General features: G+C 45.1%; 1 protein-coding gene across 1 annotated transcript in view; it reads right to left on the reverse strand.

Annotated features, from left to right (window-relative positions):
• Positions 1-15,539, reverse strand: part of MFSD14B (major facilitator superfamily domain containing 14B) — a 36,459-nt gene extending 20,920 nt beyond the window's left edge. The window contains exon 1 of the mRNA XM_082782609.1: positions 15,296-15,539. Coding sequence (XP_082638735.1) covers positions 15,296-15,445 — 150 coding nt within the window. The 5' untranslated portion in view covers positions 15,446-15,539. The remainder of the gene's footprint in view (positions 1-15,295) is intronic.
• Between the last annotated feature and the right edge of the window lie 266 nt (positions 15,540-15,805).

The raw sequence follows: 15,805 nt of genomic DNA on the forward strand, positions 1-15,805 counted from the left end.
AGGTTTTGTTTATTTGTTTTACTAATGAGAATGCTTTTATTACACACAATTTTGATCTGAGATTTACATGGTTGACCAAAAGATGATTTACATACATATCCAAAAAAGATGCCTTTTTTTCCCCTCAGAAATCTTTTAAAAACTTTTGTGAAAATGTATTTTTACTCTAGTGATACTAAAGGATTATTTCTTGGATATTAAAATAATAGGCAAATCACTTTTGGCAGCACCATGCAGCTTACAGTTTGTTGCACTGAACTATTAAAAAAAATAAATAAATCCATAGCCTTTTGGATTCAAGACATAGCCTGGAAAAGTAGAATTTAAATCCTGAAAGGAACATGCCCTGCCAAAATGAAGTCAAGCATTCCAAATCAGATATACTGTTAGCAATCTGTGAGCCACATAGACTGTAGGATAACCCGACCGGAAGCCCCGGGACAAACGGACACAACGACCAGTGTTCTGTGCCGTAAGCCAATTTATTACTGCGTGACATTATCTTATATAGTGTCAAAGCGTCCCACCCAGGAAACCAGGACCCCTCCCACTGTGCTCGCAGGCACCCCAGACCCCTCCTTTCGTGCACGCAGGCACAACCCAGAATAATCCCACACCTCCCCCCTCTCTATGCAGTAATGTACCCCCTTTAACCCGTTACACTAAGCGTGATTTAATCATAATTACTTAGGGACGAATATCCGTCCCAGGAGCAAGTGGTGGCAATGGGAACCCTTCATGATTTTTGGTGAGAATGGTCAGCATGCTGCGATTCATTATACTGCTTCTATCTATTTTTGCTTTAATACATGCATATACTAGCCCTATCACAATGAATAATACTATTACCAGTAGCAATATTGTTTGTAAGAGCGATTTAAGCCATCCTTCTAGATGAAAGCCTAGCCCCTCGAGAGTTGCCCCCAGCCAATTCTGTTCTGCGTCACGCTGCTCTTCTTTTATTTTGCCTTCTACCTGGGCTATTTGGGATATGTCACATTCTACATCGGCAGTTACATTCGGAATGTGTATACAACCATGGCCAACCTTATCTTTAAGGTATCCACAGACACCATGTTCCTTTAACAGAAGCATATCCAGGGCCAATCTATTCTGCAGGGTCATTCTTGTTGTGGCTTGTAACTGTATATTTAATTCCTTAAACCCCCTTTTGGTTATGTTGGCCAGTCTATGTACTTGCCCCATCAAATTGTATATCAGCTCCCTGTTGTGGTAGGAGGCTATCAGGGCAAACAACGATTCTACCACCCATCCTATCTTTATCCCAGTGGACGGTTCCTGCCACTCATCATCTTCTTCACTTACTTCTCTTTTTGTCCTTCTCTCTATGAGAGGAGATTTTTTCCAAAGCGGGCAAAGGGTGGGCAATCCTAAAGTTATTTCTTTTACTGGGCCATCCAAACTTAAATGAGTTGTCCAAGTTCCATCACTGGCGGCCCACACAAAATGTCCCATGCTTCGTATAGTCGAAGATGTACAATTCACTAAGGTCTTTTCCCTACCAGTCTGGCTGGCTATATTCCGGTTGGTTATACTCATGTTGACTTGTAGACCTCTGCATGCACATCCGGTGGCTAAGGCTATCTTTACCAGGAGCAGAGATATTGTTTCTAAAGCAGTGTCACAATTGAATATTTGTGTACAATTCCACCACGGGACTGCCTTTACCCTCTCCCGACTACTAGTTTCCCTCTGAGCCGTCTCATATAGTAAACTCTGGTCATTAATCGTCCTTCCTACCCACTGCAAACACCAAGGAGTATTCCCTCCATATTGGTATTTCTGCAGTATACTTAATGTCCATGCTGACTCCCAACCCTCTAATCTTCCTATCTCGTTACCTTCTTTACACTTCCATATGACCTTTTCCTTTTGTCGTGTGCATGGTGCATCATACTCACACATCCCTAGTCGTCCATCCTCGTTGTCTAGGTCCGTAAATATGTAATTTCTTTCCTTTTGACACCCAGAATAAAGGCGAATCTGACACTTTCTATAAAACCCTTCCAGCCTTTCTGTCTCTATGACTGTTTTTGATTCACATTGGATTGTTTTGTTTTTCTCAATCTGGGGTATCGGTGATGTGATTATACCCCAGGGTATAGAATCACCTGTGGATTTAGGTATAGGTAAACAAGCGGTCACTTGACTCACATTCTGCATTTTTGCAAAATCTCTAATTAACCCTATCATTAAATTTTCCTCTTGATTGCTCCTTGCTTGCTGTGTGTACTGAACTGACCTTTTATCTCTCATTTTTAACAACACTGGAATTTTACAGACTCCTCGGGTTGCTCGAGGGCTGCGAGCAGTGCGATGCGGCCGCAATAGCAGACCCATAGAGCACAGACCAAGTGTCGTGTTAGCTGGAATCACCTTCCAAGCACGTTCCTGAGAACAGAGCAACCAATAGGGGTTAGGTAAACGCCAATGAACAGAGTTCGAAACATGCGCGATGCGGACCGATTGATAAAGGGCTGTCACACGGCTATTTACAGTCCAAGCATCCCCAGGGAAAAAGTCCACTGGTGCAGGAGCTTGGCCCGGTGGCCCCACCCACAACCAGGCCACCGACTGATTGCGCACCGTGGTCTTAACTGTCCACGGCGGAACGGTCACATCCGCTATTGTCCCCTTGTCCCAAACGTCAATGGAGCCGCACAATTGCGCCACCGGCAGATCGGTTTCTTTTCCGTCCTCCGTCACATGTGTGGTGCCGTCCGATGACAAGTGTATTTCATGTGTCAGATTGATACCTGCCTGCACGGTGGCATGGATAAGGATGGTAGACAGCTTCCTTCCCTGGCAAGTAACAGGCGGGAACAACCCACGAAGTGTCCCGTTGAGTACTGGCTCAGCAGACCGTAGGTTGTAAGCGTATGGCGTTGGAAACAGCAGAGCGGTCCGGTAGCCCACAGCATACTCCTGCTAACACTAATGCATCACGACCTAACAGAGATATAGGAATGGCTAGAACGTAGGGTCTGAGAGGCCCCACCTCCCGCCGGACACCAGCGTCATCCCAGCGAATCAATACTGGATGACGGCTGCGATGACCTTCCACCAAACCACCCACCCCACTGACCGCTCGAGGCAGCAGATCTAGTGGCCACTGTTGAGGCCAGTGTGCGGCGGAAATGGAGGTGACATCTGCACCGGAGTCCACTAAAAAGGTTATAGTGGCTACCGGTGGAAATGGATCCTTCACACCTTGAATAGCTACTCGGGCAGGCAAAGTTGGCCGAGAACCCATGTCAAAGCTAACTTGTATCAGGGGATAATTCGCGCTAGAGAGTCCATCATCACTTTCGGTTACCAGAGGGAACACAGTGGGCTCAGCTGTGGCAGTCCGCAGCTGCACGGGAATCTCCACTCCTTGCTCCACTGCCCATGCACCTGCAAGCCAGGCTTCTGTATTTACCAATTGTTTTCTGGCCCGAGACTGGACGGCGGACTTGTCCACCCCTGCTCGATGGGGGCTGGGACCCACGCTTGCGGCCGAGACGGTGGGTCCCTTTTCGTCCCGGCGCTGGCGTTTCCCGACAGCCCCCCCCTCTTCTCCTCTTTTACCTCCCCTTTTCGTTGTGAACACTCGTGAGCATGGTGGCCAGGCCGCCCACACACCCAACAACGGACATGGCTCTTTTCGATCACAGGTTCCCTTTTCTTGGAACAATCACGAGCTACGTGACCACGCTGTCCGCAGCGAAAACAACCTCCAGGATGAATCTGGAGAGCAAATGCCTGGAGGGCAGATGTGACCCCAACCATCTGCTCACTGAGAGCAGCAGCAAGAGGCTGCATCTCCTGAGCCTTGCCAAACGCACATCCGCGAGCAATCAGCTCGCCCGCGCTTGCAGAAGCTGGAAGCGCTGCAAGAGCGGCCTTGAACTCAGGTAGAGCTCCCGTTCTTAAGCATTCTCTCAAAACAACATCTTGCGCTTCCGGTGGTAAATTACTGCTCGCCACAGCTGTCTGCACTCTATCTGCAAAGCGCGCAAAGTGTTCCTCAGGTTTTTGCCGAATATGGAGATAACTGGGAGTCGGGCTGACTACAGCATTCATCCGCTCTAATGCTCTATGGCCCAAATCAGCAGCGGCAATCAGCACGGGCTGCGGCAGCAACAGCTGTTCCTGTGGAGTATTCCACCTCCCCCGTCCCAACAACGCTTCCCCAGGCATACCATGTAAAGGATCCTGGGGGTTCGCCCATGCACGCGCCATTAACACTTCACCTTCCTCTTCTAGCAAAGACTCAAACATGGGTACCTGTGCTGCTGTCAGGCAGGCTCGGGCAACCTGCTGCCAATCAAACATCAGGGGCCCTTGCAAGGCCACCGCATCCAACAAAACCTGTGTCTGTGGGCTAGAGAATCCCCCCTCCTGTACAGCCTTTTTTAACTGTAGCAGCATCTTATAGTCTACCGGCTGCCACTGATGTCCCTGAGACCCTGCAAAAACAGGATAGCACCCTATCCGCACAGGACTTGGCGTTATTTCACAACCCGAGAGAAGACATTCTCTCGCACTAATAGTCCATTTTTCTCTTGCCTTTTGCACCTCCTCGCGGACGTGCATTGGCTGCCGCGGGGTAGCCTGTCGAGGATCCCGAGACTCCTCATCTGTTGAACTCTCACTATCCACTCGTTCTCTCTCTCGGGGCATAGCAGCCGACGGAACAGGAACGCGACACACGGACCATGGTAGGGGCTTCTCCGAAAAAGACTCCACCCGCGCTTCCCCCCCCTCCCGCTCTCCAGGGTCAAACACGGGGGGGGCTGCATACAGCAGCGGCCGGAGGGAGCCCAAAAACACCGGCGCTTGCCCAGATGCCACCCCTGCCCCTTCTGGACTCCCAGCAGGGAACAGAATAAGGGAGCCCTTCTTATTTACCCCCCAAAAGGACCCGTCCGATGAAGTATGTACTGTGCTCCCTTCCGCCGGAGGGGCACTGGGTGTTGCTATTCCTTCACGATCCAACTGAACTCACAGGGGGGCCACAAAAGGTTTACCACCCTCTTCTTTCTCCTGCTCCACATTATTTTCATCCCCCGATCAAGCCTCCTCCTTCGCCTGCTCTGACCCTTCCTTTAGATTGTTTCTTATTGGCAGCTCCATAGGAGCCTGCTTATTCTCACTGTCCCCATCGGACAAAAGCATACGGTGCACAGTAGCCCACAGGCATGCCTTGTTGGCTACCTTTTCCAAAACCACTCGCACCGGCCCATAGGTCGGTAATAAAGTCAGCGCCTCTTTGTTCCTGATGCAGGCGCTATCAAATAAATCCCGTCCCACCGTTTCTAAAACGGTCTGTCTCAGGCAATGGACAGGAGACTTTGCCAGATTCCAGCGTGTCACCCAGAACAAGAGGGACTGTACGTCTTTCTTTCGTAGTGTTATCCCTACTTCCTTGGCCAAGGATTTAACAGTACTCACCACCTCATCGACTCCAGGCCCCATGGCCACCCGCGTACCTAGCACGTACGCACCGCACCTAACTCGCGCCGCGCCTAACTCGCGCCAACCAGTTGCAAGTCGGGGTTCGTATCACGTCGGGGTCACCATATGTAGGATAACCCGACCGAAAGCCCCAGGACAAACGGACACAACGACCAGTGTTCTGTGCCGTAAGCCAATTTATTGCTGTGTGACAGTATCTTATATAGTGTCAAAGCGTCCCACCCAGGAAACCAGGACCCCTCCCACTGTGCTCGCAGGCACCCCAGACCCCTCCTTTCGTGCACGCAGGCACAACCCAGAATAATCCCACACAGACTGTAATTTATGATTTTAAGTTTTCTTTACAAAACCCTGAATGTCTAGACTAATTCAAAAACACTAGTCCAAATGACTGCAGCTAACTGCAATTGATCATGCAAACAGGAAAATTCACCGACAGTGTCAAATGGACCAACGTAGATACCAATTCTGATGCCCTTCTTTTCTGAAGGTCCTAAAAATTCTCATTAAAAAGCTTTTGGTTAATAAGCACGCATCAAGTTATTTACAACAGAAGAGTTTGATTGATAAACCTGGACCACTGGAGAGAAAAAAAGAAAAAAAAATAAAGAAAAAAACCCACAAACTCTTTATTGGTTTCAGAAACAAAAAGCTCCCTAAAAACACTTCACTCTTCATTTCAGGATGAAACTACTGCTAAAGCAATAGGTGTGGTTGATTTCTATACCGGCAAATATTTTGTAACAGGATGCAACTGCATGCATTTTACATAAAGAAAGAACTTGAGACATAGACACACAAAAAGTGGTTGTAAACTTGGAAGTACAAAGACCTTTAGGATTCTTGAACTAGGAGATGCAGAGATAACATACTGAATTCTTTGCATATAAAAAGATGTAAATAGTTTCAGAAATAGTGCATGGTCTATCTACAAATTGTTTTTGTTACTACCACCACCAACTCCTCTCACCCCCTTTCTGCCAAATGTTAAAGTTCTAATGATACAAATTAAGTGCCCCCAAGCAAGTCTTAAAATCTGTTAAGAGACTATTTTCTCCCCACACAAATTTTCATATGACAGCCCAGTGTGTGGGCTGAGAAGCTATGTATGAACACTATCATTGTTTTGAAATGCAGCTGCCGGTCAAGCTATTGCACTTCATAATCAATAATGAGCAAAATATTACATAATCTCAAATGCTTTTAACTATAAAAATTTGTTAAAGTTATATTAAAAATTATTACAAAAATCAGGAGTGCCAGAATTTCTGACAAAATATCTACTATTTCTGATTTTACACTTTGCTTTTTCCTATAATTCTTTAGCTTATAACAAATTTTGAAAAACATTTCATTTCTCCTGCCTCTATTAGTGGCAGAAGAATCCAGAACATTAATTTGAAGCCAAGAGGGAGAACTATTAGGAAACAATCTTTTTTTTTCCTTTTTTTTTTCTTTTTTTTTTCTTTTTAAAAAAAAAAAAAAGCAAACTACAGCTGTTGAACACAAATAAAGCCACGAGAAGATACCAAAATCATAAATCCAGATGGTGAGGATCTGGTCATGGGAAGTAGGGAAAAAAAGCAATACAGCACCAGTACAGCACCAGTAAGAATACTTCATCTTAGTCGTTTTGAAGGATAGCTAGTACAGCTCACCATGAAATAGTCCACAATATGAATTCTTATAGCCAGCTCCAGATCTTCAGGAGCACAGGTAGGGTTTGTAGCATTTATTTATTCACACTATTTTAACGTAAATATTTCTCTATTAATTCTAAACAGTAATTAAACAACGAACATTGCTTGAATGGCTGCAAAGGCACTTCAGCATGGATTTTCAAACACTGTTCACGATTTTACTTCTTGTATATAATTTATTCCAGAATAAAACCACTTCTAACTCCTCAAGTGCTCAAATCTTCCAGAGCTCTTTTTCAAGCTTTTCAAATTTGTACAAGGATGATGGACACAATACCCTGCTAGCTGGATTAAGAAAAAGAGTTGGTTCAATGAATACAGCATACTTTTTCCCCTCTCGGGGCAGTTAAGCATCAGAACCCATTGCCCACTGAGCCATACTTGACTTCTGCATTCTCTGTCATCAGATGGTTTCAATACACACCTGGAAGAGCCCTAGGCAACCTACACTCTGGCCTCACAGCAACTGCCACAAGAAAGAAGTTGGCCTGTGGACCTGAAGTCCTTTTCCAAACTGAATTTTCTTGTTACCTCTCAGGAAGATAACAACCAAATTCAGGTTGAACTTCTGAACTGACAATTACAGGAACTTTCCTCCACTCTCCTCTCCCCCTTCTCCCAATAACTCTTCATCACCAGAAAGTAAGGTATCTCAGGAGACTACGTTAGTAGGTTGTTCTACATCCAGGAAGGGCAAGAGTTGGCAAGCAGTATTCTCTGTCGTTCCACATGCTTTCCTGTTTGAATCATTCGAACTTTGACATTCACGCTAAACTATAAAGCACACTCCCTTTCTACATTTACCTTCACTGCTATTTATTCTATTTCCCCAAGAATTTCAACAGTTTCAAGGTCCGCGATAAAATGCAAACATTTACTAGTATGCTTTCCTGCATCATTATTTAACCATTTTAGCTTTTTCCAGAACAAACATAGAATCACAAAATAACACAGGTTGAAAGGGGACTTCAACATACCAACCAGTCACACCTTTGGTGGGAAAAGACAGTTTACATGAGATTAGCTAGCACTATGTCATCTCAGGTCTTTAAGACCTGAGGTCTTTAAGACCTGGATTGTTCACTCACTAATAGAGAACGTGAGCTGGGATTAGACCGTCGTGAGACAGGTTAGTTTTACCCTACTGATGATGTGTTGTTGCGCTAGTAAACCTCCAGTGATGGGGTTTCTACCACAGCCCTGGGGAGGTTGTTCTAGTGACTGATTGTTCTCAGTGCGTAGAATTTATTTTATCAAGACAAATCCTCTCCTGGTGCAGCTTGTACCACTGCCCCTTGTACACTCCACGTGGCTTCTTGTGAAGAGAGAGCCTCCGTACTATTTGTAGCCACCCTTTAAGTACTGGGATATTGTTCCCCCAAGCTTTCTCTTCTTCATTGGCAGGGACACTTACCACTTTGAGCAGCCTGCTCTAATGGAAGGTGTCCCTGACCACGGCAGGGGTTTGGAATTAAATGGTCTTCAAGGTCCTTTCCAATCCAAACCATTCTATGACTCTCTTCCCCAGGGTGACAAGACCTACCTCCTTCAGTCTCTCCTCATGGGGCAGGCTCTCCAGCCCTTTGATCATTTTCATGGCCATCCTTTGAACCCTCTCCAGTTGGCCTTTTTGAAGTATGGGAACCAGAACTGGACACAGTGCTCCAAGTGCAGCCTGAGAAGTGCTGAGCAGAGTGGGATGATCTCCATTTGTAGCATCCCCTACAGCTGCAGCGCAGGATTGAATTTGCCTTCATTGCTGCGGCATCCCACCACCAACTCTTGTTCAGCTGGTTGTCCCCAGGACCCCAGGTCCCTTTTGGCAAGGCTTCTCCCCAGCCACACAGATCTCACAGATCTATACTGGGCACTTTGGTGGTGGTGTCCCAGGTGCAGGGCCTTGCACTTGTCTCTGTTAAACATCACACAGTTCTTGCTCACCCACACTTCCAGCCTGTCCAGAGCCCATAAATGGCTCTCCCTTATGAGGCATGCAACTCACCACACTGTTTGTGAGGGTGCTTTTGATCCCATCATCCAGAGGATTTATGAAGACATTGAATAGCAATGCCCGATTCCTAAGGAACATTGATCCCACCGATCCCTAAGGAACAGTAACAGGCTGCCAGCATGAGTAGAAACTATTGATCACCACACTCTGAATGCAACCTGTCAAGACAATTTCATAACCATATTGCAGGCCACCACATCCAGCCCATACCTTGCCAGCTTGTCTAGTAGAAGACTGTGGGAAATACTATGTCACCACTCCATCCCACTAAAACATGGATGCTTTTTACTCTGTACATTTGGCCTAGGTAGCTCTCTAAGCATGTTAAATGTTTACCTTGCTCCCCTCATCTTCCTAGTGTTTATTGTCTAGTGATCAGAAAGAATTATTTAGGAACAATCTTAGTTGCAACCTGTTTGCTACAAAAGCCCCTTTTGTTGGAACTTGCAAAAATTCACTTCAGTTCAAAAAAAGCACCCTGAAGACCTTGGCTGCCCCTGTCACTGAAGCAATCACCAGGTGATTATGTCGTCCAGACAGGCCTTGAATATCTCCAGAGAAGGAGACTCCACAACCTCCCTAGGCAGCCTGTTCCAATGCTCCTTCACCCTCACTGTGAAGAAGTTCTTTCGCATGTCAGCGCGGATCTTCCTGTGCTCTAACTTGCAGCCATTGCCCCTTGTCCTATCCCCACAAACCACTCAGAAGAGGTTGGCTATTAGGACGTTTGTATTAACAAGCCTTCTGAAAGTTTAAGTAAGCACTGAAAGGCCCTCACCAAAAGGTCTTAAAATAAAAAGAATGTGAAGCAAACTCTTACCAGAAATGTTAAAAAGGTAAAAAATTTAAAATTAAATGAAAAAAGAAAAACAATTTCTGCAGTAAAAATAAGTTACCAGCAGAGTCCCTGCACTGTCCCATGATATATGTAGTTCAACATATTCTAAGTGAGCTGTAAAAAGGGTGAAAGCAAAGTGACAAAGTTCATTGAGAATACAATGCAATTCAGGTTAGAAAAGCTAGATGTCAATCGTGAAGAGGAGAAATTGATGTAGTCAGGAAAACAAATTAAATGGCAGATTAATTTATCCACCACAAACATGAAAAAAAAAAAAAAAAAAAAAAAAAAAAAGTAACTCCACATCCAGAACGACTACTTAGGAATGTGATCGTGGATAGGACAGTTCCATGAAAGACACCAAATTAGTGTTCATCCATGGCTTAAAAAAAAAAAAATGTATTCAAAGACACGCTGTTAGGAAAAAGATTATCACCATACTACTACACAACCATGTGATGTGCATGCCTGATTGTTCTTACTAACCCTCTGCTTCTGGTGTTTTAACCATTTTTATTGCATCTATGTGAAGATCATTCTCCTTATCCCATGACTGCTTGTTTTGTTCAGAAGCTTTATGCAATGCATATTGTTGAACAGTGCACAGGTGGACGAAGCCCACAGTAGGAGAAGAAAATGCTGAAGTATGTTTTGCCTAACAGCAGCTGAAACATCTGATGAAAGGTACAGCTGGAATTTATTAAACTGGGTGTGACATGAAGGGTGTGAAGAGAAAACAATAGTCACTGCCTTCAGTGACAACTGATACCTTAAAAAATACGAGAAATTACGTAAAGCAGGACCCAAGACATCAGGTTTAAATTGTGTGGAACTTCACATAACTTACTGTCAGAGCGTAAAATCCTTTACCATATTATTTTCCCTCCTGGAAATGAATTTCTGTTTAAGTTTAGTCTGGACAAGCTAATGAAACAGGAGTCTTCTGAGGAGCATAAAGCAAGAAAACACCATTTCTGGTTCAGCATTTGAGCCTTACGCCACTGAAAGCAGGAAGAACATCCAAGAGAAGGACTGCCATATGCCCTGCCACATTTTAAAAGCTAGGCTTTAGGCAGCAATGCATTGTTATAATTTAATATTTCTCATAGAATTAATACATAGACAGGATTTTACAAAATACCAAACCGCAAGCTGATTTTTCTATTGTTGAGAAATTTTCTTCCTAAAGTGAAGAAAGATGCAAGACACAGAAATTTCTCTTAAAAGCACAGATTGTCAATTGGTTAATTCATATGCTTCCCTATGGAATAGACAATTACCCAAGCTCACTACCCATTGGTTAAGCCTGGATCCTCATTATTAAAATACCAAGTCTCATTTATACAATTACTCTCATTCTGTTTCTGTTCAAAAGTAATAGAAACACTAAACCAGAGTTTGGTAAGCGTACTTACTCTTACAGGCTAGCAAACTTTTCTCTAGACACAAAACCTTCCAAATTGCCAGAACCTAAAGCATTAGCAATGGCAAACTGACCTCTGAGCAGGAATATAAGCAAGAATGATTTGTTTTTGTTAAGACAGCAGCTAGTCGTGCCTGATAATGGTTCAGAAACACCATTTCTTTCATTTAATTTGATGTGAAAATTTAGCATTAATAACCTTGCTTGAGACAGCAGTGCCATGTATCTTTAATTATTCATTTTTAAACAGTTTCTTCTGTGGGAAAAGTAGTGTTGCATAAAGGACTAGATATCCAAACTGCCAATTAGGTCTACTACAAGCAAGAAATTTAAGAAACCAGCTTACTGGACTGGGAGCAGTTTTGGTGAAGTCTCATAACATTTCATGCTGCATCAGTTTCATTACACTGCATTTTTTACAAAGTAGTAGAAAGAAAAATGCTATCACTAAGGCTAAAAACTCTTTGGGTATATCTGCAACTCTTTGGGTATATACCAGCCCATATATTTGAGACATCCAAACCTGAAATTCCTTTCATAATATCACTTTATTTAGACAACATCATACGTTTTTGCTAAAACGCTTCCTTAGTGGGACATTATTTTACTGACAACAGGTTATATAAAAATGAAGTAGTAATTCTTACACTATTTGTACAGAAATGTATGAGATGGAGAATATCAGTGTCCACAATGCGGATAGAACAAGATTGCTTAACCAGTAACGAAATGTTCTCAGCATCATTTACTTCAACTTCAGAATCCCACTAAAATCGAGGTAGTGCAGCCAGCAGAAACTGATTTAATTCCAATGGAATTTACTTAAACATACTATTGTTCTTATTACTTAGAGCCAGTAACTCAATTCAAAACAAGTCATTTGCTCAGTATTTCAATTTCAGTTCTTCATTTGAAGAAAGCCAGTGCTTTCAACAGTGAGAAGTTGGCTACAGATGACAGAAAAAAGCAGAATCTTGTTATTCTGCCTGGAGGGGTAGAGCTTGGGCGTTGCGCAGCCCAATGGACTTGCTCATATTTTTCATGTCTATTGCATCAAACTGGTAGGACAAAAGAATCAGAAGGGAAATGAAAATAAAAACATCCTTCACAGACCAAAGCAGCAACTCAAAGTTTCATTTCTGTAATTACTTCTCATCAGCAAGCCGAAATGCAAACTTTCTCTTTCAAATGCCAGAGCTGCTCTCCAGTTGGTATCAAAGATATCTCTGCAGTTACATCTAAAACCGTGACTTGGACCCTCATACATAAGTCTGAATAAGCTCTTTCAATAATGTGTCTGCAGAATTCATGTTCTAGCAATATGACAGCCACATGAGAACAACTGGGAGGTACAGGAAGCGCAGTAACAAAAGGAAATAGACTACTTGTCAGAAATTGTAAAGCAGACTCTACGCTGATACAAGTATAATTGTGTTACTGCTATTCAGAAGTACAGAAGGCTAGAGCCCCGCATCTTCCTCTCTGGTAGGAGATGCACTGCAGGAACACAAATTCCCTTTTCCGTTACTACGGGGCAAGGGGAAAGTCAAGCAATCAAAACCTATGATCATTTTATAAGTTAAGAATTAAAAAGCTAAATTTGCAAATTGAAAATAAAAGAGAAAAAAAGCACAGCATATTTTGGTACTCAAAGGTATTTTAATCCTCTAGCGACAAACATTCAATCCCTTAATATGGAATACAGGGTAGCACCTTTGTCAGCTATAGATTTACTTCCCATTTGTTTTAATCCTCTTCACATGTGGAGTAAGAAAACAAAGCTTTTTTTGTTTGTTTGTTTTTGGTTTGTTTTGTTTTCATTCTTCTATCTCTACCTTCCATACCTTATCTTCTATTCAAAGTTAAGTAAATTCACCTTTTTTTTTTTTTTCCCTCTTCTATTTACTGACATAATCCTTTGTTTTCTTTCACTACATCATCCATGCTGATAAAACCCAAACTGAAAGCAGTACTGAAAGACTACATTTTTTTTTAACTAAGAATCTAATAGCCCTCTGCAAGCTTTTTGTTCCCATTGCAGCTTCAGGCTGGGTTATTGAATCATATACACATCCAGACTCCTGAACAGAAACCTAGAACAGCAAATCATGCAAGACACCAGTTGCACTTCTTGAATGACACCATACTGTCCTTCAGAAAATGTAACTGTTTCTAAAAGTGACACCAAAACTCAAATACAGAAGTGGTCTGTTACAAGAAATGTGAAACAGTCACTTTGGAATTAACTTACATAAAACAACTTATTCATGTGACTAGTGAATTCCATTTAATAGGAATATTTTGTTTAACATCCTCACTGGGTTTAATTAAACATTAAAAGTACTTCCATATCTTCATCAGATAACCTTGGTGAGTAAGAGACAAAGAATATATTGATATAAAACAGATGGCTTCAGGAATTAAAAAAAATCTCCAGCCAAGGTACCACATTAACACTGTAACATTAATGGTCAGCTAGAGCTATTACAAATATTACTGCATGAAAAAAAGGTGTGACCAGCAGGTCAACGGAGGTGATTGCTCCCCTCTGCTCTGCCCTTGTGAGGCCCCACTTGGAGTACTGCATCCAGGTCAGTGGCCCCAGCAAAAGAAAGATGTGGAGCTATTAGAGAGAGTCCAGAGAAGGGCTACAAAGATGATGAGAGGGCTGGAGCACCTCTCCTATGCTGAGAGAGCTGGGGATGTTCAGCCTGGAGAAGAGAAGGTTCTGGGGATGCCTCACTGCAACCTTTCAGTACTTAGAGGGGTCTTATAAAAACAGATGGAGGACTCTTTACTCAGGTAGATAATAACAGGTCAAGGGGGAATGGTCTTAAACTAAAAGAGGATAAATTTAGATTAGATGCTAGTAGGAAATTCTTCACTCAGAGGGTGGTGAGGCACTGGCACAGGCTGACCAGAGAAGCTGTGGATGCCCCATCTCTTGAATTGTTCAACGCCTGGCTGGATGGGGCTTTGAGCAACTTCTTTCTAGTGGGTGGCATCCCTGTCCATGGCAGGGGTTTGGACTTTGATGATCTTTAAGCTCCCTTCCAACCTGAGCCATTCTGTGTTTCTGTGATTTTATGAAATGCATGCATAAACATAACATAAATGTAAAACAGAAAGCTATCCTCTCTCCATTGCTAGAGATTCTGATTTGTGGGGGAGATGAGGGCAGGATGGGTGACACATGTAGCAGACACTGGCTCCCTGATATCAACTTAATATTGTTTATAAACTCTTGGCACCAACAATGCTTTCAGAAAATATTTTATGAGTAAACAAATATGAAATACACCACTCAGGAACAAACGAGCATGAATTTAGTCTCAAAACACTAACAACTAGCAGGCCGGGCCGCAAATACAATTTCAGCGATTCCAACTTATAGAAACAGATCTATTACAGGACTTTGCCCGGTTTTGTATTCGCACCCCTTCAGAAACAACACCCCGTCCATCTGCTCCCTTACCGCCTGCATCCCCGCGGGCTTCCCCACTCCCTCCAGGCACAGTCCACAGCAGGGAAGGGGCTGGACCTGCTGGCCTGGGAGCACCCTGCCCGCAGACGAGCCACCCACCTGTCCCCACTTGCTGGGGACTGCTCCGGAGGTGTCACCAACCTGCAGCCGGCTTTCCAGGCACGCTCAGGCAGGCATGTGCAGCTCCCGACCCGCTGGCTGCCGGAGCACGGGCAGGGACCCCCGGGAGGCCCGTCCTGACGCCCGACCCCGCCGCGGCCCCGCGGAGCGGCCGGGGCCGAGCCCCCCGTGGGGGCATGCGGGGAGGGGTCCGCCCGCCGCCCCCGCCCGCCCCCGCCCGCCGCGGCCCCACACTCACCGCGCCGCAGCCGCCCGCCTTCAGGCCGGCCCGCGTCAGCAGCATGGCGCAGACACCGCCTTCCCTCACCGCCGCCGCCGCCGCCGCCTCCTCCTCCTCCTCCGGCTCCCCGTCCTCCCCGTCCGGGGCTGGCGGCGGCTCGGGGCTCATCTCGCTCGCACCATCCTCCGCGAGGGGCCGGGCCGGGCCGGGCCGGGCCGGGACAGGGCAGGACGGGACAGGGGATGGAGGAGGGGGGAGTGGAGGGCGCCCTCCTCCCCGGCCGCCTCCGCCGCGCCGCCTGGGCGGGGCGCTGCCGCCGGGCTGCCGTGACGGCGGGACCCGCGGCTGGCCGGGCCTGCCAGGGATTGCCAGTGATAGGAGCAGAGGGAATGGCCTCAGGTTGTGCCAGGGGAGGTTCAGGCTGGCAATGAGGAGACATTTCTGCTGAGAAAGAGCAGTCAGGCACTGGGACGGGTTGCCCAGGGAAGTGGTGGAGTCACCGCCCCTGGGGGTGTTCAAGGAAAGGTT

This window comes from Aythya marila (genome assembly GCF_965140915.1).
Source record: "Aythya marila genome assembly, chromosome: Z".
Taxonomy (NCBI): Eukaryota; Metazoa; Chordata; class Aves; order Anseriformes; family Anatidae; genus Aythya; species Aythya marila.